We start from the raw sequence: 25,712 nt of genomic DNA, 5'->3' as shown, positions 1-25,712 counted from the left end.
ATACAAAACTAAGCTAAACGAACTAAACCCCCAATGACCATGGTTGTAAACACTAGAGCCTGCACATACAGATTCTCTATACTTTGGACGATGAGAGAATAATGTAAAGTAAAGGTGGTTTAGTTTTCGATAATCTTGATTTACATGTAAATATAATTTACCAAAAATGTCAACAGTTTTCAGAATCAAATTGTGTCCTTTGTCTGTCATGGTAATGCAAAAATGATTTCTTCCCTTGTAAATTCAGTTTCACCAACAGACTTCAAAAAAAAAAAACTGTCAGGTAATGAACATCACCCCAATTACAGTCACAGTTGTAAAATAAGAGATCTGTTCTGTCACTGTTTTCATCACAGAAAATGCAGCAGTCCCACTTAATCTAAATAACTAGATCTAGAAGTCCTGGACTGATTTGAATGTCCTTAGACTTTAGAACTAATTCAGTCTAGCCCTTTCTTTCTTTGATCATCAGCACTAAACAACACAACTTCAAAAACATGATGATGGTACTGTTTCACATGTACCAGTAAGTCATGTCGTGCACACAATAACAGACGAAAACAATGTGTCAAATGTCAAATGTCAAAGTAGGAAAAGCACATCTGAAGATAATAAAACTATGATGCCTGAATTCTGGTCGTGGTATTGTCATGTTGGCTCACTGTCACACTGCAACTTGAACAGAATGGAGAAATTACCTCTGCTTTTCCTGCTATGACAAGTTGAAATATCTTCTGTGAAAGGCACATTACCAACAGCATAACTCACACAATTGTGTGTGAAAACAGTAGGCCTAACTGCTAAATAACTGTAGCATAACAAGCAAAAACATTTGTGTACATTTTTTATAAATTTTTAAAGCAAAGAGAGACATACCTAAATGTAAGTGTAGCGTTATTTATAACACTGCTAACAAATCACACAACGAGAAATGCACTAGCCTACTGAAGTGAAAACAAAAGGTTGGTTAAACATGTGAGGATAAAAACTTAGGCCTACACCAACATTTGTGTTTCCATATGGTTTAATTAGTGATGTAAAACATTTTTTAACGTTATTCTTTAGTAGTCGTTTCAAGTTCATCGTCCTTCTCTTAGCTGGTTGTCTAGGGGTTGATATCATGGATGCATTAAGAGAACGGTTGGAGAAAAGAAAATAGGGGGGAACTACTACTACTACTTTCTTTAACTGTCTATGGGGGGACCAGACCAAAGGCCATTGGCGATTTTTTTTTCTTTTGCAGGCTGGTGGGGGAAGACTCATCCCTGATTGGCTCACCCTGACATTCTTACCCTAACCATAACCAATCCCACTCCTCTTGCCTAAAGCTAACCCACCTCTTGCCTTAACCTAACCAACCCAACCAGAGCAGCCAACGAGTACTAACCATTCAGGGATGAGTTCCCTAATGAATATTCATGTGTCTTCCGCTGCCATCCTGCAGAAAAACAGAAAAAAAATAATTCGCCACCAATGAAGGAAGCAGACAGACGGGAGTTCTCTCGCAGCGCTTAAACACTCTTTGGCTACAGACAGAGCAGCTGTCAATGCACAACGCTGGCTGAGCGTTACGACCGAGCAAGAGGCTTTTTGGGACGACAGAAGCTTTCAAATGCTGTTCAGCGACGATTTCTGTAGTTTATCACATTGTCGTGTCAGCTCTCCAAACGTTCAAATCTAGTTTATGAGCAACTATCCGACAGAGAGTGACTTTCCGCGAGTGTTTTTATTTATTTACCTCCAAAGCGGACGGCGGAGTGCTGTCTGCTGTGCACTGTCCATCCGACAGAACTAGTCCAGACATGAGTAATGTTAATCTCATTTTTTGGGACCAGTTGCTGGCTGGCAGCTCCGATGTGGATTGGTGTGAAGGCAATTACCTTATTTACCCCAGCATCGCTGAATTTTACAACACGGTTGGTCGGGTTGAACGTTACCTAACGATGTGTGCTTTGTAATTTTATTTTTTGCATAATGGAGTTTTGTATACAGCCACAGCTCAACTAGACAACAACTTTTCTGGCTTTGTTTCCCTTTGCATTGCATTGTTTTCTTATCGCTTTTAATATTAGGTTAGCTTGCTAGCTAGCTGCAAGTTATGCTGACTTTCAACAGTTTGGCTGCCTTCAGCTTCAGCATCATGATGTGTACTGTTAGCATCAGAGGACAAACGTTCCTTTTCTTCATTCTTTCCACTGGCTGACAAGTTTGTTAGGCTAGCAGTGCTCGCGCACGGATCAACTTTTGACAAGCATGTTGTCATTGAGCTACACGATTAGTTCAACTGTGATGCATTTTTGCTCATAGCTTTTCTTTTCCTTATCATTTCAGATAAGCAACATTTTGTTTTTTGTTCTGCCGCCCATATTAATGTGCTTGTTCCGCCAATATGCAACACATTTCAACAGTGGGATTTACCTCATATGGAGTCTACTCGTTGTGGTTGGTAAGTTGCCTGGTTGACATTAATGTCTAAACTGTGTGACGACCTTTATACCTTTTAAAGTTTCTGTTCAACTCTGTGGGACATCTCCGTCATCTTACCCTCACTTCAACTTCCCTCAGCTAACACAATACTTTATACATTTTGCAGAGTGTCAGGCTAAAACTTAATGTGTTCTTTATAGGGATTGGGGAATAATCATTACAGCATAGTGTCGCAATATTTTCAGTGGCAATACTATATCGATACACAGGTGCCAAGTATCGGTCTTTTATTACATGTGTTGGTCATTTTGTCTGCTTGACAATCCAATTTTGCATCAATAGAAGTGAAGTGATTTGAACAAACAGAGAAATGTATCTTTTTAGATAAAACAGTTTCCTTTTGGGGACATCATTTGAAATTCTAAAAAAGGTGGAGAAGTTATACATCGCAATATATTGCAGAATGTTGCAATATGTTTAAAATCGCAAAAATATCGGATTGGGGCAGAAGTATTGTGATGATATCGTATCAGGAGGTATCTGGTAATTCCATCCCCTAGTTCTTTATATGCCAGTTCATGGGGTATAAAAGCATGCTTTGATCTGGCATATGTAGTGCAGAACTGGACAATTATAATTAGAGTGTGGCCTGTAATCCTTTAAGAGAAAATACACTGCTGACGCAGTTAGCCCATTAATCAGTTAGAGAGAAAATTACCAATTTTGGTAACCAAGTCTTTGTCATTTTTTAATGCTCCCATCACATGGTGCTTTTTTAATGCCTGAAGTCTCTTTTCTTAAATTCAGCCTTGGTGCAGAATTACAGCCAGTCCCCCAATGAGCTCTCCTTAGGACGTGCCATTTCTGTGTCTGTAGCTATTGGGGTTAGGGGGCAAGGTGGAGGGTGGGGGTGTGGACTTGACCAACTGCCACTTTGCTTGTTTGAGACCATGATCTCTCTCTCTCTCTCTCTCATGGGTGGGCGAAATTCTCTGGCCGGGCAAAGCAGAGAAAGGGGAAGTAACCATGCTCCTTATGACCTCATAAGGGGCAAGATTCCAGATTGGCCCATCTGAGCTTTTATTTTCTCAAAGGCAGAGCAGGATACCCAGGGCTCGGTTTACTCCTATCACCATTTCTAGCCACTGAGGAACTATAGGCAGGCTGGTGTAATGCATATTAATGTTAAAAAAAAAAAACTCAGGAAGGGAAATTTTCATGCCATGGGACCTTTAAACGCAAAAGTCACTGGTTACAGATTCTGAAATGGGAACATTTGCTGGGGTTTTCTCTTCTTTCTTTTCTATGATAGTATTCTGATAGCTGCTGTTTGCACTGTCAGCAAAGATAACCTGACAGACCTCCCCATGTTCCTGGGAGGTGACCTTCATGGATGAGAACTGAGTAGCTGTTGAAAAGGATTTGCATAGCTGAACTTGATGTGGACTTTGTATTAATCTGTTATTTTCATGTCATTGCAATCACATGACTGCTTCAAAACCCTGTTCCACACCTGCCTTCCAAACCAGTGGTCAAAATAAAAGCAGCCTCCTTTTTTTGTTCACACATTTCTTGTTCCATACCACACATGCTTCCTGTATATATAAGTGGCCCAGGAAGAGCTCTGTTTGCATCCATTGTTTGGAATCTGGAGGCTTTTAAAACGTTCACGGCTGACAAGGAGGTTACGTGGATTCATCTCTGTACCTCTTTCTCTGTCGTTGGGACAACCTTTTACTGGAGCAGAACGGCAACACTATAGCTTCTATTTCCAAAACTGAATTCAGTTGCCTTTCTTTGGTTTTGGCCTCAGCAGTGTTTGGACTGAGTCCTGCATATTGGATGGGATTATTTTCATTATTGGTTAATGTGCTGAATATTTTATTGATTAATCGTTTGGTCAACAAAATGTCAGAAAAAAGCGAAAAATGCCGGTCACAATTTTACCAATCCATTCCAATGTGACGTCTCGTTTTATCCAATTTACTGTCCAAAACTCCCAAATATTCACTTTAGCATCGTAGAAGACGGCTAATAGTTACATATTTACAAAAAGTTGGGACCAATTAAGTTTGGCATTTTTGACCAAGAAATTACTTAATCCATGCCATTTGATTATTGAAATTTGAATAATTGTTAATGGTTTCAACTCCATTTCCATGAGAAAGTGACGGTGGTCTGTGTGTTTTATTTTGACTGTCAGTGATCTTCAAGGACACTGACAGGTTGTCATGATTAGGAACAGCTGACTGAGAGTAGTTCTTATCCTTTTTGGATAAGAAGTTCATTATTCACTGAAGGTATCTCCTGTTATGAAAACAAATTATTTTAAAAATAGAAGGTCTGTTGAACAGACTGATCAATCCTTCCAGAATTATAACACTGGTTCCCAAGTAACTATTTGTGATTAACTTGTTTATTCTAGTGTTCAGTTCTGTCCCTGACATCCCAGAAGTCAACTTAAAACATGTAAAGTCACTAGGGTTTTTTATTTTTTACAAATGTAATCCGTTTGAAGTGGTCTCATTTAGAGGTGCCATTTGCAACTTTCTATCAGTTTTTCATCCCTTTTGCTACTTTTCTTATTTGAGAAATTAAAATAGGAACATATCAATTGTGACTTCTCTCTTCTAACAAACATTTATCTGTTTCTGTGTCTCTTTCTTTCAGGTATTGGATCAACATATTTCCACGCCACCCTCAGCTTCCTTGGCCAGATGCTGGATGAGTTGGCCATCTTATGGGTGCTTATGTGTGCCATTGCCATGTGGTTTCCCAAGAGATACCTGCCCAGGATGTTCAGAAGGGATCGGTATGTTGGCCACTCTATCAGAACAAACTACTTTTAGGAGCCTAAAACTGGTGTGTGGGTGTTTAAATCCATGGTCCAACCATGTGCTATCATAAGCTATTTTATAAATACTATATATTTTTTACAAACAAAACAAAGGCTGTTTTCCACTTAGATTTTGTGTCCATATTTTCACATGTCAGGTAGTCATATTAGCAGAGTTAAAATATTTTGTCACTGCTGCTATGACTCCCTGTTTATTAATAGGCCTATCCAGTAGTAGCTGGTACCCGAAAAAACTTATCACATGTCTTTACTTCTCTTTCCATTCTCAAAGAGCTGTCATGGTTGCTCTTTCACTTCAGGCTGTCACCTAGAAATGTCCCTCTTGTTGCTGAGTGATTCTTGTTTACTGTCTGAATGCTAGTGTGTTGTAGTGCCTTCTGGAAATAACTGTCTTTCTGAGTTTCACAATGCTGTTCATAAGTGCACTACTGCTGGAATTTTGGTTCTGCAATTGTTTTTCTTTTTAATTTAGGTCAAGGTTTAAAGTGGTCATTGGCATCTTATCAGGGATCACCACTGGGCTGGCCTTCATTAAACCTGTCGTCAACTCGTTGTCACTTATGACTCTGGGCATCCCCTGCACCGCGCTGCTAATTACTGAGCTTAAAAGGTTGGTGTACTGTTTTTTTAAACAGCAAAGGTGAGTGTGGGCAGGTGAACGTGGAGTCCTGACCCCGGACCATCATACTATGTTTCAGGGAATCTCAAATAATAAGTAGCTCAAAGTATTTGTTACAAATGTTGACAAATGTCAACAAATGTCAACATTTGTACAAATGTACAAATGTTGTACAAATGTTGTACGGACTCAGTTGATGGTAGACAATGTTCTTAGGGATTTAAAAAGGGGAGAGAAAAAAAAGTCCAAACAAATCCACAAGTTTTGAAATCTTTGTATTGACTTTGATAAAAAAGCCTAGTCTTAGTCAGAGAGTAATTTGAATGTTTCATGTGTTTTGTTTTTATGTCATCATGTTAGTACCCACCTAATGTTTTCATCTACAGTGATTTGTAGTATGGCAGTCCTGGATCGGGGTAAGGGGATGTTTGATTTGATTGAGTTCAAAGCTTCCTAATTTACAATTATTAAGCAGTTCAGATGTGTCAACTATTCCTTTACCGCTTATACTTTAAGCCGGTCCTATCATAGCAACGAATGTGAGTTACACAGCAGTTACACCTGACGGTATAGGTTTCAATATTTTTCGTAACCTAATGTACGTGAATAGAAGAATACAACCCATTTTAATAATACGGTGCGTAAATCACCACTTATGCTTTAACTAGGCAAATGTTTGGGGTGCCCCGGTAGCTCACCTGGTTGAGCGCACGCCGCATGTACCAAGACTCAGTCCTTACCACAGCGGCCCAAGTTCAATTCCAACCCATGGCCCTATGCTGCATGTCGTTCCCCCCCCATCTCTCTCTCTCTTCCCCCTTTCCTTTCCATAGCTGTTCTATCAGTAAAAATCATTAAAGCCCAAAAAATAATTACAAAAAATATATACTAGGCTAATTTTGAATGTAGTAATACAGCAGCAGATATTAATGCCCATGGCAGTGGTTCAAAGTTATCCAGTCAGTGAAAACAGCTGCTGTAATGTTAAGTAGTTAACTGGAAAAAATTGAATTGGTGTAAAGATGTAGCTTTTAGTACAGTACATTAACATGTCACCTTTGGCCTTTTGTACACATATAGTACATTGCACAATGATATGTTGTCTGTTCCAAGGTAACTATAGGTCATTGTAATGTGAAAGAATGTTCGTGAAAACCCACAACAAGCTACTTGTGCCTGTTTGCGCGCGCGTGTGTATTGCTTTCCTCCGTCACAGCAATGTGGAGCTGCTGTGTTGTTTCCTTTTCCCACATCCCTTACTCACCACAGTCAGTCTTTTAACCTTAAGTCATTCATTGTTCAACGTGTTATTCCTGACATTAGTGCAAGTGCCAGTCATCAACGGAGGCCTCTTGTCTGTGTTCTGCTAAGAGGGAAAGAATTCCGGTGGCCCCGGCTGATGGACTTTTGCCCTCTGAAAAGACAGACTATTTTGTTGTTGTTTTCTCATTTTTCTTTACTGTAAGGCTGTTGGCCCCTATTCAAGTCCCTTCCAGTTGGGAAAGTACAACTTGTCCAGCCAACCGTTTTTAGATTCCTGTTGAAGCAACAATACGTACATAAGTCATAGTTACTCATGTAGGACATGTTATGATATATAACAAACAAAAGTTGTAATGTCTGAAACATGGGTGTGTACACATGAGAGCAAAGTTAATTATCACATATAAAAGTAATGGGTGGATATCATCCATAAACTGTACTATACCAGCTAATTTATTATTCAAAACTCCAACTGAAACAAGAGATGGAGTCCTACCTTGACTCATGTCCAACTCATTATTTAACTCTGGTGTCTTAAAAAAAAAAAAAAAGTTAAAAAGAAAATGGCCTCAAAGTACAAAACAATACATACATATGTATGTATTTATACACATAGTCATATATACACATCATCAAATATACATTTTATTTAGTTAAGATAACATAATTTTAAAAATAGGGGTGTTGGCTAAAATAAAATATACTGTGATTGCAACCTCCCTGGCTCAATACCGGCAGCCAGGCACCTTTGTTGCATGTTAGCCCCCCTCATCTAATATGCTAAAACTATGCCTTTATGTCATTAAAATTAATACATGAACACTTTTAGCGTCTTTGGGAAATAGCAGGCTTTGTTTCCTCTTTTTTTTCTTTTCCCTTGAGTGAGAGAAGCCCATCAGCAGTGCTCCACCCCAGAGACATTCGGCGGACTGGCCTTTCCTTCCCTTATCTTTGCCTCCAACACTAACGCTCACGTCTCCAAGGAGAACTCCTGGTTTCATGTCATTTTTCTTATCATACAGCTTGTTAAAGCTGATAGGCACAGTATTTAAGATATCCAGCTGTGCAGTGATGATTTTGTCAGTGTCTGTTTGTAAGCAGGAAGGGCTGTTTGCTTACATATGGCACTGGCGTTGTACTGTATGCATTTAAAGGCAGTTACTGAGCCAATAGCTGGCTTAGTACTGTCTGATTTGTTCCCATGTGAATATCATCGATCGAAACACTTAATGGTATAATAGAATATTGATGACAATTTAATGGCCTATTTCCCTCTGGGAAGTTTCATTGGCTTCTATTTTTGTACTTCCTGTTGCTGATGATTACTCGTGACACCATTTTTTTCTGCTGTCTCTCTGGTCAAATTATGCAACATGGAGACAGTTTTCCAGTTTGGTCCTAATTTAATTAAAGCAAGACGGTGTAGTAGAAAGAACACACTTTTTCTCTTAGAAGTTGAATCCTTAATTGTTCAAATGCAACCTTCCTCAATTCAATACAATCCAAGGTTTTGCTGCTTCAGCCTGACTCAGTACACTTACGGTGGTTAATGTTGGTTACTCAAAAATTAACATCATGTTTTAATGTTAAACACACGGTAATTCCTACGCTTCACTGTATGGCCACCTTACCTATAGTAGGAAAAGCTTATTTTCAATGTGTAAATGTTTAGTTTTTTCACAAATAGGCCAGTCTGTCATTGCTGTTAACATGTTGGATTCATATGAATGTATATTATATTATATTTCAGACCCCCCCCCCCCCCCCTGCTACACTCTGCACTAACTCTGAGGACCCCCTAGGCTCTCTGCTTAAGGCAGTTTAGCTGTGGCCTCTACAGCTGAGTGATGCTTGTGTTTTATTTAAATCTTATTAGTGCTTTCTGGAAAGTGTTTGTGTCATTTTGACATTCCTTTCTCCTTGAAACAATGGTAACTCAAATTTAAGGCTTGTGAAATGGCATGACTTCATCAAATCCTCTGTCTGAAGGACAGGTGACAAACTGTGTCACAGTGACTAAATGGCTGCATCATCAACACAGTCTAGTCACGCTTCCTCACCCGTCTCTGTTTTGACAGTGTTTTCCTCAGTCAGCAACAGCAGCAGGGCTGTAACTGGTATGTCTAAGGATGACAAGACTAAGAATAGTTTTATCAGTGGCCTTCTGGATTAGCACATGTCTCATGTAGGTCAGTTGTGTGTCCACTAGGCAATATTTGTGCAGAGACCAGGCTAATGCACCCTAATACTTTGTACTTGGATCATTGTTCTGTCAGCTCCCAAAAGGAAAGAGAAGAGAATCCCCTTATCTGAAGATAAATGTCCCAACCTACAATTTAACATCCTGGTTTGGACATACTAACACTGTCAGTAAAATCATTACAAATCTGTACACCACCAGAACTGAACACAAAGCCCAGTGTACTCTGAAAGAGACCCTCCACATATGAATTCCTCTACTCTGGGTTGCTTAAGATGCGTCAGGCTAGAAAGAATATTCTCAAAAAGTATTTAATTCTCACTCAAACTAAAATTATGTAGTCTATTTTCCTTTGTATAAGCTGGCACTACTGGTGGAGGACATTCCATGGTTTACGTTTCTGTATATTTGCAGTTACCCTCAGCCCTAAAAAGCGTTTGTGAGTCTTTCAGTGTTCTGTACGCTTCCTGCCCTCACAAAGTAAGGAACTAGCTGCTGAATATAGGGGAGCATTTAGCAGCTAAAAAGCCAGATATTACTGAACGGAGTCACTGGAGACCAAACACAGAGGTTAAAGCTTAGTTAATAATGGATTTACATTCATCAGGTACAGACAAACTAAGTTGAGGCTTATGTTGCAGCTGTTTGCTGATAAGTTCATATTGGTTTGTGTTTTAATATTGTCAGTGTTGTGTTGACAGTGCGTTTCCACTGCCAAATAGTGCCCAAAAAACAGATCAATATATTAAAGTAGCCAAAACAAATCAGGTTTAAATAGCAATGTGTTATGCAGATTAGATCATTTACAAAGTATTTTTCATTTCACGTTAAATGCAATTTTTCTGCATAAACTGATTCACTCTTGTTGCTCTGAATGAAATCAAATAGAAACATCAGTGAACTGTGTGTACTTTTATGTTCTTGAATATTGATAATGGTGTAACAAGGAGCAACATTATAAGCAAGATATGTACTGTAAGTCTGCTTTTGGTCTTAGCTCAGCTGTCAAACATGTGTTTTGTGTGAATATGTTTGTGTGTTTACACAGTTTTACACATTTCTTGGTGCTCTGTTTGGTCGTTGCAGGTGTGAAAACCCACGTGTGTTCAAGTTGGGTCTGGTCTCAGGGATCTGGTGGGCATTGGCTCTGCTTTGCTGGCTCAGTGACAGGATATTCTGTGAGATGTGGTCATCTGTCAACTTTCCCTACTTACACTGTGCTTGGTAAGCTTAAAGACAACACAAAAGAGTCGTTCATGTGCTGCACTGTGACACAAAATGTTAGCTATTGTTACACTACAAAAAAATTCCCATCTTTTTAAAGTCCTTTCATATTTTAGTTAAGTCCCAAAATTCTTTTTTTCTTCTTTCTTTCTATAAAGAGAATTTTAACTTATTTAAAGAATTTTCCAGAAATGAGTGTTTGAAACTTAAAACATGAAAGAAAAGTGAGTGCTGCTCTGGAATGGCCAAAATATAAAAAAAAACTGTCAAACAAGATGATTTTCAATGAAAACAATATGTTTTCAGTGGGCTTACAGACTGTATACTAGAGAGGGTCTGATACCAGTTTATTGCTCACCAATTCCAAAACCTAAACTTGCGTATCGGCCGTACTGAGTACCGATCCGGTTTCAGTGCGTCATATGTTTTATTATGTTTTTAGCTGTGTACAACTATCCCTGTATGGATGATTACCATTACTGTACGGTCTGGCTCTGGTTACAATTTTTTGGGAAACATGAACAAACACAAACGATGAATGCCATATAACTTTCTTTTTATTACCCAGTTTGACAGTCAGTCATAACGGAAAAAATAACAGTAATAAACTACTTTAAAGTAGATTTTTGTCTGGGGCTTAATTATGTGGCATTGGATATGTGCATAAGCTTGAGTACTTACCGATACCAGCATTTTAGGCAAATCTGAGGCTTTTCCGATTCTGGTGTCAGAACATCTCTACTCTATAATTTGTTAATGGTTCGGTGCTGGTGACTGCATTCCTTCTATCCTCTAGAAACTATCTTCTGAACACCTGGAAATATTTAGAGAGCCATTTCTCTGGCAGAGTCATTCAAACTCCTCTTGCTCCTACAGGCACATCCTCATTTGTCTGGCTTCCTACTTGGGTTGCGTTTGCTTCGCCTACTTTGACGTCGCGACTGAGGCCCCGGAGCGAGGACCTGTCATCATGTTCTGGCCCAACGAGAAATGGGCCTTCATCGGCGTGCCCTATGTTTCCTTCCTCTGGGTCCACAAAAAGTCTGCTATCAAGGTGACTTAAGGTGACAAAACTTGTCTGGCCGTGCTTTAACGCATCTCACCAGGATGGTAACTTTGTGGCCTCTTGGGACTGGGTGATGGAGGTGATGCAAATTGGGGCTTACAGTGAGGATTTATCTTTTCCTTTTTTATCCCAGTTTGGTTTCATTACACAGCAGTATTTATGCAACTCTGTCAAACAACAAAAAGTGTCACAAATTAGTCTGACGTGGCAATGAAAGGGTGACTTTTTAAACGACACAGCATCAAAGCCAAAAAACATTTTCCAACCATAGTCTCAGGCTATACATATAAGATCATGTAAGGTAGGAATATGGATTTCAGCCTTCTTTAAAAAGAAGATTTACGTTTTAACTCATAAAACCTCATTATAGAGCATTTCATTGTCTTTATAAACCCAAGTAAAGCATCTCATAGGTGCAGTCTGGTCATTATGAAAGCATGTAGAAACAACAAATCACTAGATTTAGTAACTGATTAATGCACAATGCATTCATTGCTCGGCCAATATTTCTATGCCCAATGAATCAGCAAGCTGATCCATAAGATGTTACATAAGTGTTTTAACTATTTCACACAATGCCTTATGTGTTTTAAATACATGACAAGTTCAGGCTCATAAATCTGCCCTCTTTGTGAACATACGTTTTTATTTAAAGCGCCAGAAACACAATAGGCTTCTATCTGTTGTGTGTGTGTGTGTGTGTGTGTGTGTGTGCTATGTTTTGCTTCCAACATGCCATTGTGTTGTGTTAATATAATATTGAGAAATGTGTTCCGAGTTATCCTGTATATTTTGTAAACTAAAAATGTAATAAATAGTTATTTTCCAAGGTGTAAATTAATGAATAGTTACCCTTTCATATTGGCCAAAACCCAAAGTAAAAAAATAAAACTGAATGTGAAATCAAAATGTATTGAAATATGATTGAGTAATCAAGGAAATTATTATGTAGTTTGGCTAATTGCACACACTGCAGTTATAACTACAGTTATGTATTTAAAACTTAGCCAAAATACAGCTTTGAATGCTGAAGTTTTTATCAGCTGGTCTTTTTTCAACAGCAAGTCTCAACTCTTATACTTCTCTTCAGGGTTATTTATTCCATGTTCAGTATTTCAGACGTTGTGCTAAACATGAAAAGTGTGCAAAAAGCCTTAATCAAACAGGAAAATGGACTACAAAAGCAAATGAAGGTACATTGTTTCCTTGTGTGATGTAGCCAATCTGTTTGCTCTAAAAGGGAAATACAGTGTTATGATTGTGTTAAATAGCAAATGGAAATGAGCTTTAGGTTATAGCAAGTATATGTTTTGGGACAGATGATGTTATTATTACTAAAACCTAGTCTAACTTGTCAAAGTAATGTGTTCATTTGACAGAGATGAATAGAAAGTATGCAAGTCCAATTTGTAAGGGAAATATGTTGTGTGTTGCAAAGCTAAACACTTTAAATCTAAAAAAAAAAAAATCAAATAAGGATCGCCAAAGCTTTTTCACCACAAACCATTGTTTTAAATGTTGCTCTTGCAAACTGCCTCAGACTGTGCTAACTAATATCATCTGACTCCCGTCCTCCTGCAGAGGCTTCTGGGAACTCAAATTGCTAAAACAACTTTTGAAGGATCATGATGTAGAAAGAAAAAAACAATTTTTTTTGTGAGTTTCTGAAGTATTTTGTTAAATCCAAAACAATATATATTTTTCTAAGTGCACTGCATCCAAAATTGAAGGGTGAATGAGTTTTTGATATTGCATGATTGCCTTTGTCTTGTCAAACGTTTATTTTTTTTAATCTTTAGGAGAAACTTTATTGAGACAGTATTGAGAATGTGAAAAAAGCTGTCGTAGGTCCCAGGAATACTTGCATTGTGCTGCAAAATGATATTGAACTTCACATCGGATTTACAATGGTGGATTGTGTGTATGAAGCACCCTCACAAAAAAGGAGTTGGTGTGAACAAGAGAGCCTGTTAAATGCTGCCCTCTGGATCGTGATATTTGTCTTGGCACATGGTGTCAATATGATCTCATAACAATGAGTTAAGTCTTTTTTATGGACTTAAATGTGTATATAAATCTCAGTTCTTCTCTGCCTGCATTGACAATACAGACAAACTGCACAGAAATATTTATTTTCATAATTTATCCTGTTTTGTAAACAAACTGTAAATTGTTTTATTTTATGCAATAAACCAAGCCAATACTCAAAATGATTGCTGGTGTTCATTTAACAGATCACATACGATATCATGTTGGAATAACGCATGCATCAAAAATATTGTTCACGATTAATTATACCTTTTTTGTAGCTTTACAGACACCACACATTAAATGAGTTCTGTTTGGACTGAGACTCATGAAGAAGCAAGACACTTTTTGCCACCAGGGGGCAAAATGTTTCCACATCTACTTTTATTTTATTTCACTTAGCTGGTAAGTATGGAGGGATACAAGTCTGCGGAAATGTGTTCAGACGCATTCCACCACTGCAGATTTGTGGGAATACAAATTAGACAATAGGCATTCCCCACAATACAATAGTGGGCCTATGTACATGCCCCTTTAAAGACGCTTATTGATTTCTGAATGCGCCACAAAGGCTGGAGAAAGGCGTTTTATGTACTTCAGTGTGTCAACTGTATGACACACTGAAGTACTGGTAAACTCTTTGTGATTTCCAGTAAAATACATATAGCAACAATAAACATGTACAAATGAGTAGAAAAAAATACAAGAAAGACAAATACGAGAAAGAAATACCCTCCAAAAGAAATGTACACCCCACAAATACAAACTACACTGGTAGTTATTCTGTTAAAATGTATTTTAAACGTTGACACGGGTGATATATTTCAGGCACTTTGTTCCACAAATAAGGACCAAATAACTAAAAGACCACGTCCTAAACTAGATCTTTGCAGTTGTGTGAATGTGAACTTGAACATGACATAACCGTAGTCATGAAAGGTAGACTCTAAATCCTAAAAATAAGAATAAAAAAAAAAGCTTAATATGTGTTACACAACATGTAAGAATGTAAAAAGCATTATAATGAGGTCAATGCTGAGCACCACTCAGGTAATTAGCAACATATAGTATAGTAGCAATTTCACTATTTTTAATCGAGATCAAACGAGTTCAATAATTAACAAAGAACTACAACATTATGACAGTATATACATAATGACTTCTTTTTATAATTCTTGAATACAGATCTTTTTTTATTATTATTCCGGACGTTTTTATTTTAAAATGTCCCTTAATTCCGTCTTGATTGACAAAGAAGACTTTGTAATGAAAAGGGGATTTATGAAATGAAATTGGTGAAAGACATAGCATATAACAGACTTTGTTGAAAAAAAAAAAGCAGCTGGAATCCAAATAAAATGACCTAACGCTGTTATTGTTGGTTTTATTGGCTGTATATGTATTTCCATAATGATGCAATGAATACATCATTATGGAAATACAATACTGAACATGTTGGGTCCCCATTGCCCAACAGTTCTAATTTAAAGTCGTATTTTCTATTTTAAGCCAAAAATAATTAGTCACCGATGAATACATTATAACTCTAAGTGATTATGTCATGGGATACTGTAGTTTACGGTCATCCGATGGCAGTGGCGCCATAGAGAACTGCCCTCTTCTGAAGGAAGTCCCGCCTCTTTTGACCACTAAAGACCCTCATTGGTTCCCACTCATGTCAATCAAATGACAGCCATATCTAGATTATGGGTCAGATCATCGGTTTTAATCTGGTTGACTTTAGTGGAATCCTTTCCCCGTTCTACCTTTGGAGATTCATATCAGGAATAAATCTATACCTTTACTGATCTCGACAGATTGAGCGCTCCTCTGCAGCTTCACCTGCGCCTTTTGTCAGCGGAATTACAGGACGATGTTTATTAGAAGCCGAAACAATTGACGGCCTGTTTGACAAGCCTTTCAAGAAAATAAGGTTTTTCCACAACAAGACTGTCAAACACCAGATGAGAGGAGCATAGATGTGATTCATTTCCGACTGCGGGCGTTTAAGACAAAAACCTATCCAAATGATGTCAGGAAAGCATTTCAAGGCTCATGAAGTGAGCTGCTGCATCAAGTATTTCATCTTCGGATTCAACATAATATTTTGGGTAAGTCCCCTGTTTGCAGTGTTTGGACTTCAGGCCTGGTAACCTCAGCTATTTAGTAGCCTAAATACACACTGACATGAAATGTCTTGTTTCTGCATCAAAGCTTTGGTTTCGTGAGTATTGAAGCCGTTTTCTTTCTCCCCGTTGGTTTTAATAGGAGACAATGATTTTATCCCCTGCAATAGGCTCCCTGCCTCCGTGTGCACTTGCTCGCTCTGTCATCTTTAGGCTTTTGTTGTTGTGTAGACATCATCAGTGTGAGGGAGCTCTGAAGAAGGGCTTTCCTGACTGTTATACATTCACATCTCAGGATGTTTTTTATTGTAGTGTCAGTGATGTTTGGGCAGACCAAACAGTCTTCATTCCTGATTATCCTGAGTGAAAATCTCAGGCAAACACCCCCTCTTGTTCTTTGAAACCCACCAGTCGCCCCATCAGGGACTTCTGGACGTCCCACTGTGGGCCAAGCCAGTTACCAGTTTTGGACAGAACCTGGTTGGTTGGGTGCTTCTTCTAACACTGTTACTGTGGAGAAGTAGTGTAAGGAATGCTTTTAAAGGAGTTTTTAAGGGATAAATAATGGAAAAATCTGAAAGAAATGCTGGGCGGTATTGATTAGAGCTGCCATGATTAGGCTAGTCAACTAATTGTTTAGTCAATATGCAGAAAGCGTACACGATTCATTGTTTAAAAATGCCAAACATTTTATAAGATCAAACCTTTCCAGGTATTACATTATAGTAAATAGAGTATAGATTCTGATCTATATAGACTAAACATTTATCTTTTAAACTGATTAGGTGGCAGCTAAAAATAATTTATTACTGATAAATCTATCAATTATTTCTCAAGAAATTATGTCTAAACGCCAGAAAGTAGTCCCAGGTGACGTCTTCAGTTTGATGGTTTTGTCTGACCAACAACCCAAAGGTGTTGAATTTATAATATAAACAAAAGAAAACAGTATATCCTTACATCAGAAAATCTGGAACAAGAATGTTTTTGCACTTTTGCTTCTTTGGCAACAATGATTATTCCATTATCAGAACTGTTGCTAGTTAATTTTCTGGAGAATGATTCAGTGAATCAGCTAGCCAAATTGTTGCAGCTCTAATCATAATATCAATGTATTGTGATATAAAAAATTTAGAAATTGTTAATGGATGAAATAAGCAAATAGAACTGTCAGTTATTTGGCAAATCCAGTAAATTAAATACCCAACACTTTACATTATGCAAAAATGCATGCAAAAAAAATCTGCCACACAGTCAGCCAACCAGCACACCTGCTCATTGATATGAAATATTGTCAACATGTCTTCTGAGGGAAAAGGTCTGCTGACTCATTTAAAGGAGCACAATCCCAGAATAAACAAATGTTGACAGAATTGTCCCAAAATCACAAGTTGCTACAGCAACACAGTGATGTCTTGAAGTTGCTTAGTTTGACCAGTATCTAGAAAATAAGATCAACATATTCACACAATGATTTGAAACAAAAGCAAGTCTTAGCATTTGTGAAAATAATACCGTCAAAGTAGTGTTGGAATAGAATACTAAAACAGTAAACAATGGTGATTGTGTTAAAATAAGTATAATGTCATGGCTACTGTTATTCTAATGCCATCAATGCCTTGATTCCTAACTTTTAAAAATCCTGAAATGTGGTTTTGAACTTTTCTGCTGTAGGTGGAGATAGTCATATTGTGTTCAGGCTGATAGAAGATGCTTTCTAACGTGGGAGTCTCCTGCTGATACTGCAGACTTAACATAAAAAATATTTAGTTAGGGAATCACTGCCAGGAAAATCTCTCTGTGGTTTCTCTTGTGTGCATCTGTGTGATGACTACATGTTGCAGTCACAGCAGAAATGATCATGCTCTCTTGTCTCTCTCTTCTTTGTCTCTCTGGTAGTTCCTTGGAGTGGCGTTCCTTGGCATTGGGTTGTGGGCATGGAGCGAAAAGGTGATTTTACTGCTTATCTCTCTGTGTAACAATAAGTCAAATCAGTTAATCTTTTCACTTATGGACACCTGCATATAATCTATGAACTAAGGTGACCATTTACATTCATCTACTGTTGTGTACATCCATCTGACTGAAAGATATAATAGCAGTGTCTTTGCTGGATCAGAAAGGAATGTCATGATTTCCGGTGGGACGCCCCTCTGAACAATGGACAGAAGAAGGGATCTGATGCATTTCACAGATTCATCCATTGTGTAGCCTCAGCACTGGGGGTGGAAAAGGGGACGGGCAGTCTAGTGGATTTTCATGTGTCTTGACTTTCACTGAAGAACTTTTTATACGGCTACAACTACCAATTGTTTTTAGCATTTATTAATCACAGGATTATCGTCTTCATTACAAATGACCATCACTATTTCCTAAAGCTCAAGGTGACCTCTTCAAATGTCTTTTTTTTAGTCAAGGATTCAATTTAACATGATATAAAACATAAACAATGTGCTAGAAAATTTGGATAGAACAAACAATAAGATAATATTTTCAGTTTCAGAGTTAGATGACAAGATGGATGCCACGCATGTCTGTACGTTAAATATAAAACTGAAACCAGCAGTCAGTCAGATTAGTTTAGCACAAACACTGCAACCAAGGAGAAACAGATAGCCTGGCTCTGTCTAGTCTATATCCTCCATGTTCCACTTCCGGGTATTGCTCCGGGGCCGCAGGAAATTCCGCAGGTTGGATATCTTTTCCCGGATGTCCGTTTCCTTCCGCTTTCTTTGTGTTGTCATTTAAACTCTGGTGGATTTCTGAGGACTATGGGTACTACTCAGATCTCTGCAGGATAAATCCAGACAGCTAGTCTATCTGTCTAATCTGAGTTTTCTGTTGCGCGACTAAAACAACTTTTAGCGTACACGTTCCACCAAAAGATGTTCCTTCCCCGGGCTATTTTGCAGCGGCTCCGTGTGGAGTGTAGCACCGCCCACGACGATTGTGACTGGTTTAAATAAATGCCAATAAACTAGAGCACATTCTACTGCCAACCCTGCTGGGTTGACTAGCCAGGCCCTCCTCCGAAGTTCTGCAGCGTGTGTAGGAGGGTCTGGCAAAGCGAGACTAGGCTCAGTCCAAAGGAAACAAATTCCACCTACCAGCACCTATAGCTCCCTTATTGATACCAAGAAATAATCCAGCTCATAATCCCCATAAAGCCACAACTTGTTGTTTTGACACTTTGTTATTTGTACAAATCAAAGAATTATACAATAGCATGATGATTAGTGAGTTAGAAGTGCTGGTAGTTAGATTTTGGGATTTTTGGATAGAGGCTGGTTAGCTGTTCCCCCCTGATTTCAATCTTTGTGCTAAGCTAAGCTAACCGTCTGTTGGCTCCAGCTTCATATTTACCCTACATACATGTGAGAGTGGTTTCAATCTTCTCATCTGACTGTCAGCAAGAATGCGAATACGCACATTTCCTAAAATGTCAGACTGTTGCTTTAAGTGATAGTCAAACTAATTTGCAATGGGATCTCTGTCAATCGACTAACTGTTTCAGCTCATCACATTATTGTAGTTGGGACTTTGGGAGGGTGTAGGACCACACCACAGGCTTGTGGAGACAGATTTCAAATGATTTCACTTTTAATGACTTCAAGCCTCTAACCCTTCACTATGTTATTCCAGGGTGTTCTCTCCAACATCTCCTCCATCACAGACCTGGGGGGCTTTGACCCAGTCTGGCTCTTCCTGGTGGTGGGTGGTGTGATGTTCATCCTCGGATTTGCCGGTTGCATTGGAGCGCTGCGAGAAAACTCTTTCTTGCTCAAATTTGTATGTTCCCTGATCAAACGCATTGTTATGAACTAAGAAAGGCTTTTTTTTAAAAATCTTCTTCTGGTTCTCGTAATAATATTTGCTAAATATATTTCAGTTCTCTGTGTTCCTGGGTATCATCTTCTTCCTGGAGCTGACTGCAGGAGTCCTGGCCTTTGTCTTCAAAGATTGGATCAAGGACCAGCTCAATTTTTTCATTAACAACAACATCCGGGCCTACAGAGACGACATTGATCTGCAGAACCTGATAGACTTTACACAGGAATATGTGAGCACTCCACAGTACTGATTTCACTCTGGTGTTGTTTTTTCAATTTCTGTGGGACATTGTTGACATATATGTGTGTTCTTTTGTGTCTCCTTTAACCTTGCAGTGGGAGTGTTGTGGAGCGTTTGGAGCCGACGACTGGAATCTGAACATCTACTTCAACTGTACTGATTCCAACCCAAGTCGTGAGAAATGTGGAGTGCCCTTTTCCTGCTGCACCAAAGATCCAGCAGTATGTCACCACAAAAACTCAACACTTTCTAATCCACAGCCAGTTCATTGCACAATAAGACTATGTGTTTAATTTGGTGTTTCCGTGTCCTAAAGTTGGAGAGCAAATCGAGTAGGTCACTTTCTAACATGTTGAAACCTTTTAGTTTGAGGGAAATTTGTGAGGGTCTTCCCTGTGACTCATTGCTATGTTATCTGCATCCTCCAAAAAGCTGGCAGCCACTGTCAACTATCATGGCTGGTCTCCAAAAGGAAATGGAGCCCTCAGTGTTTAGTCCTGTCCGACTCTACCAGCACAGCAAAGTCTGAAAGGGACTGGTAGGGGTTATCTTGACCAAGGCTTTTTATTTTTTGGCAGAAAAATGCTCACACTGCTGCTCTCTGTGTAAAACTGGCGTGCTTTACTGTAATGAAAGTTGCACAAGAGTCTCTTTTATTTGCTGACCCGAGGACATTCTGTTCCACCCGGGTCCTCCTCTTTGAGAGCAACACTTCATCATAATAAGCATGCCAAAAATAAAAAAATAAATGATGATGACAATAATAATATGCTTTATTTATACAGCACTTTTCAAATGCAAATAAAATTGGGCGCCTGGTTAGCCCAGCTGGTAGAGCATGCATCCAAATATAGAGGTTCACTCCTCAACGCAACAGCCGCGGGTTTGACTCCGACCCGCGGCCCTTTGCTTTATGTCATTCTCCTCTTTCTCTCCCCTTTCAAGTCTAAGCTGTCCTATGAAAATAATGGCAGCAGTTCAGCAATGTAACTGGGAGCTGAACCCAGCTTTAAAAGTAATGAGTGAAATCATTAATGATCTGATATGATCTTGTCATCCAGTGTTTCTTAAACGCAGAGCAGCTGTGTTCTGTTTCAGCTGAAGGCGTGAGATGTTTTGTTTGGCTTAACTCTGAATATTCAGTGCATTGCAATAATCTCACCAAGATGAAATAAAAGCCTTTGAGAACTTCTCGAGCACAGGTCCACCAAAAAAAAGACCGGATTTTTGAACGCTTCTCAGGTGAAATAGCCATTATTGAATTACTTTTTTTGTTTTGTTTTTTTGGATGAAAAGTACTCACCCAGGTTTCTGGCTGCAGGTTTAACATTTGTCGACAGGGAGCCAAGATTTTTTTAAATTAGGGCTCAACCGGAGAAAATTCTTTCTGGATTTGTTTTTATTAGGCTTGAAAAGGTTTTGGGACATCCAGCACTTTATTTCTGACAGACAAGATTTACCAGATGAAGGTTGCCTCGTATTAAATGGGAGTTTAACACATTTCAAAATGAAAAGACTCTATGCAGAGGTCTTTTTAGGTCTTTGAGGCAAGTCACAATTTACCATTCTGCAAGTTAACCCTCATGTTGTCCTCGGATCAAATTGACCGTTTTCCTATATAAATGTACTTGTTAACTACCCAAAATAACATGATTGTTCTTTGGGGGGATTTTGATGGGTAATTTTGGTCTCATTCAATTTTATAGCATTTAGAGAAAAGAATTGTAGTCGTTTTGAAATAGTAATGAGTAAAAGTTGACATATTCCAGTCTTTGATTATCCATCAACATCCATTCCTTTAATTTTAGTTGAAACAATTCCTAATTTCTGCTTTTCTAACTCAAACAGTAGGTATAATTTTCTATAAATTAGGTTTATTTATCATAAATTTAAAAAATAACTGTATAACTGAAGTTGATAAGTTAGTGTTACGTAGTGTTGAAAACGTTAAAAGTTAAAAAAATTGATAAATAGGATCCACAAAAGTGTTGATTTTCAATTTTGACGGGAAGACAACACAAGGGTTAAGTTTCTGCTTGTCTGTTTCATTGGGTTTTACTGGTTCAAAACATTAGTATTGTCTCACTGCACTCAAGTCCAATTTTTGCGACCTAAATCCAACTCAAATCCTAGTCTTGAGTCTCAAGTCTATGGCTCAAATCTGTGCAGATTTCAGATTCAATGGGAGCACTGCTGTCTAATACGCAACTAACTGCTTAACACACTCCTGTATTTGGCTAGACAGCAGTGTTCATTGCGATATAATGGTACGCTATGTTAACCTCAACAGTGACAAAAATGAGGTGGCTGGAATCAAGCAACATTACTGTTTTTACATCTTGCCAGTATATGATCTACATTTCTTGACTTTACCTTTTTGAAAAAATATATGATCATGAATCTTCTCTTCCCAGGAGGATGTCATCAACACTCAGTGTGGCTACGACGTCCGAGCAAAAACGGTGAGTGGCTTCACAGAAACTTACATTTATAACAGAGAATGAGAACCTGATCTAAAAGTAAGCCAGTGCTATAAGAAAGTTTGAAGAGTAGAAATGGCTCTGGCTTATTTTACCTCAGGCAGGTTTATTTGGCTACATGAGGTCATCAGGTACTCCCCCCATGGCACAATATTCCTCTTTCAGTATGTAACTCCACAGTCTTCCAAATACAGCAGTTGACTCCCCATCACCACTTTGGGCCGTGTGGTATTACTCATGCTGCAGAAATGCACCCCCTCCCCCATAATTACCCCCCACTCCATAATAGCATGATGTAAGGAAAAGGCTGTTTGTTTTCTTGACTTTAAATTTGAGAAAAAATCCATAGTGAGCTAATTGTTTTTTTGTTTTTAACAGTCCAAAAACAGTTGGCTCAGTGTGTGTGTTAACAATCAGGCATAATTAGTTCAGAGTTAAGGGCTTTTGAGGAGACCACAGAATGAAAAAGAGAATTATGCGTGTCCATAAAAAATGACGATGTTGCCAACTGCTGAAAAGCAAAGCAAATCCCAACTTCATTACCGACAGTAACTCTAAGATTTAAAGCTTTTAAGAGAACAAACTAAGTAAAAGCCAAAACATTTCATCTGCACTTGATTGTTTGGCTATAAACCTGTTTTTTATATGTTCTGTCAGGACTCTGAGCAGCGGAACTTCATCTATATCAAAGGATGCGTTCCTCAGTTTGAGAAGTGGCTTCAAGAAAACCTGACAGTGGTGGCAGGCATCTTTATAGGGATTGCATTACTACAGGTGAGGAACAATGTCAACGATTTGGTTCATTATCTCATCTCTAATGACTTTTAATATATGTAATATGATATATTTGTTCTTTATTTTAGATTTTTGGCATCTGTTTAGCACAAAATCTTGTGAGTGACATTGACGCCGTGAGAGAGAGCTGGTAGGTGGCACCTTTTGTCTTCTTTCAAGCCCAATTTCACCCGGGCTGGGGATAATGATTTAGTAATAATTAAATGCAAGCAAATGTTAGCATGCTAAACCTAAAAGGTTGAACACAGTCAACATTTAAAAAGAAAATGGGAGCATGTCAGCATGCAGACTATAGCATTTAGCCCCAAAGTCATTGTGGCTTAAGTACAACCTTAATGGTCAAAACTCCAGCGACAATTGTAGGACTCCTAATTGTGAGACAGATGCATTTCTTGTGTAACTTTCTCTACCTAAGCACAGCCTCACAGAACTTCCTTGTTATGTAATTTTCAGTTCAATGTCTTTATTTTTATTGCATCTATTCCTAAATCTTCCTCTTGTTTTGTGCAGTTTGTTTACCTAAGACCTCCACAGAATCTCCAAAGGCAAGAAGGATGTACCAGGTAAGCACTACCGGATTTCATAATTATTGCTGCGGCATATAAACATTTTTATTTATATTGATTGATTCTACTGTTTTCCCCCTTGTTGATTGCCTTTGCACTGAAATATTGGTTTCTACAGGACTCTGCTGTTTGGACACCAGCAACGAAGGGAAATAAATGAATCCGTTAATGCATCCAGAACGAAGAGTCTCCTTCACATGTGAATAGCAAAGGTTATTTTTAGACTTATTTGAGGCCCTATTTCTGAATGAAGCACCAGCTACAAAATGTAATGTAGTTCTCACACAGTACGACCTAAACAAGTGCAATGTACATGCTTTACAGTAAAAACAGCTATGATGGTGAAGTGGCTCAAAGTCTCAGTTCAGCTTTCTTAGGTTTGTAATCCTGTAAAGGAGGAGGGGATAGGGTCGCAACTTTTACACAGGACAAATGATGTTTTTATCAGAGGCAGTGCTTCATTCAGAAAAGAATTGGTTTTCTATGTCTCACAGCTGCAGTTTTTAACACTGCATGTAAGGGTTGTGTACAAAGACATAAAAGTGATTCTGGAAATGCACTGCATGCCTATTGTCTACTGGTAGGACATTGGCTCCCCTAAATGTATTTCAACAATGTAACGTATTTTAAAAGTATTTGTAAAATATTTACTATAGTTTAGCGTGAATCGGCTGGTTAGCACTTTTATTAAATGTTTAATGGAATCTACTTAAAGCGATGGGGAATTTTACTTTGGATTCATTTGTATGTGTGACATTAAGCTCACATTCTACAGGTGCGTACAGTACGTAAGGTGGATATAGTAGCATGTAGGATCACAATGGGATAGGATTGATGCTGTAGTCTTGTCAAAGTTGCAGTTTGTCTGCCGAAGGTTTTGGCAGCGGCAGTTAAACAAAAATGTCCAAATGTACTGAAAGAGACCAGAAGATGGGGCATCCAAATCTAAACTCAGCCTTAAGCACTTTATTATTCATAAAAGAGTGATTTGTTTCATTGTGGATTATTTAAGTCAAGCAGCATCCACTGGAGGGTGCACTTAAAAGTGTGCATCTGTAACTTCATGGGGCTCCATAGTGTCAGACCCAGAAAATGTTTATTTTAGCACACTATGCGTGCTGTGCCATTCCTTACACATTACCTTACTTTCAGTGTTCATTTAGTGATTTTCCTCTATCCTTTAGTTGTTGCCAATGTATTTCATTAATGAAAGCTGCTTAATTAATTAGATACCTTTTTTGTTTGTTGTGTTAGATATTTTTGATCTGTAAGTTTTCACTGGAAAATTAGGATACAAGCTATTTTTAAAGCACAACATGAACCCATGCTGGTGCTGCTTGGTGGAACTGACCTGAACTGAACGTAGAAATGATTTATAGCCTACATATACATACATTACTTGAAAGTAGAGCACCAGTGCTCTCTCACCAGCTATATTTTAAATGCAAACTTTGGAACTGAGATACAACTCATGTTATGCTCTTTTTTTCTAGACATTCTAGACTGAAAGCATATCATTTTGTATCAACCCATAGAACTTTACAGCATGAAAGTAAAAGCAGCCAATTTATGTAAAGGCGATACGAACCTGCAGTATGTTACATAGCTTTTCCTTCCCAGTCAAATATTCTGCAGCCTTGGTTAATGAACTGAACATTGCTTTACAAATAGATTGTGTAAACACACATATATTTAAATTGTATAGTAATATCCCTTTTTCCACTAAAAGCTTCATATGATTGTTGTTGACTGATCACACTTTTTCTTACCACTCAGTGCCATATTTGTGAATTATACATACTCCTGATTATAGCTTTTTTCCCTGTGTACTCCTAATTCTTGTAAATAACTGGGTCGTGACAAGTTGTAAATATATATCTGAATAAATGTGGGCCTTTGTAAACTTGTGTCTGCGTATACATACTGTATAGATCGTTGATTGAGTTTGGCCACAGTTCTTAATACATTTTTATAAATACAGCATACTCTC

At 38.3% G+C, this 25,712-nt stretch overlaps 2 protein-coding genes across 2 annotated transcripts; both read left to right on the top strand.

Annotated features, from left to right (window-relative positions):
- The first annotated feature begins 1,484 nt into the window (after nucleotides 1-1,484).
- Nucleotides 1,485-13,866, top strand: acer2 (alkaline ceramidase 2). Its single transcript, XM_034890290.1, has 6 exons — nucleotides 1,485-1,916; nucleotides 2,332-2,446; nucleotides 5,098-5,239; nucleotides 5,757-5,894; nucleotides 10,453-10,590; nucleotides 11,467-13,866. The coding sequence occupies exons 1-6, from the start codon at nucleotides 1,803-1,805 to the stop codon at nucleotides 11,651-11,653; spliced, it is 834 nt and encodes a 277-aa protein (XP_034746181.1). The 5' UTR covers nucleotides 1,485-1,802; the 3' UTR covers nucleotides 11,654-13,866.
- Nucleotides 13,867-15,370: 1,504 nt separating this feature from the next.
- Nucleotides 15,371-25,625, top strand: LOC117955672 (tetraspanin-5). Its single transcript, XM_034890302.1, has 10 exons — nucleotides 15,371-15,795; nucleotides 17,710-17,760; nucleotides 19,453-19,599; nucleotides 19,700-19,870; nucleotides 19,977-20,102; nucleotides 22,296-22,343; nucleotides 23,019-23,135; nucleotides 23,225-23,286; nucleotides 23,667-23,719; nucleotides 23,841-25,625. The coding sequence occupies exons 1-9, from the start codon at nucleotides 15,712-15,714 to the stop codon at nucleotides 23,677-23,679; spliced, it is 819 nt and encodes a 272-aa protein (XP_034746193.1). The 5' UTR covers nucleotides 15,371-15,711; the 3' UTR covers nucleotides 23,680-23,719; nucleotides 23,841-25,625.
- Nucleotides 25,626-25,712: the final 87 nt, after the last annotated feature.

This window comes from Etheostoma cragini, chromosome 2, assembly GCF_013103735.1.
Source record: "Etheostoma cragini isolate CJK2018 chromosome 2, CSU_Ecrag_1.0, whole genome shotgun sequence".
NCBI lineage: Eukaryota > Metazoa > Chordata > Actinopteri > Perciformes > Percidae > Etheostoma > Etheostoma cragini.
This window is presented reverse-complemented; position numbering and strand designations above follow the sequence as displayed.

Bases quoted from the DNA above. Each gene is read 5' to 3' on its own strand.
- LOC117955672 (XM_034890302.1), top strand. From the start codon at position 15,712: ATGATGTCAGGAAAGCATTTCAAGGCTCATGAAGTGAGCTGCTGCATC. The intron at 19,600-19,699 runs GTATGTTCCCTG...AATATATTTCAG, and splicing joins ACTCTTTCTTGCTCAAATTT to TTCTCTGTGTTCCTGGGTAT. The intron at 20,103-22,295 runs GTATGTCACCAC...TTCTCTTCCCAG, and splicing joins GCTGCACCAAAGATCCAGCA to GAGGATGTCATCAACACTCA.
- acer2 (XM_034890290.1), top strand. From the start codon at position 1,803: ATGAGTAATGTTAATCTCATTTTTTGGGACCAGTTGCTGGCTGGCAGC. The intron at 1,917-2,331 runs GTTGGTCGGGTT...TTATCATTTCAG, and splicing joins TCGCTGAATTTTACAACACG to ATAAGCAACATTTTGTTTTT. The intron at 10,591-11,466 runs GTAAGCTTAAAG...TTGCTCCTACAG, and splicing joins CCCTACTTACACTGTGCTTG to GCACATCCTCATTTGTCTGG.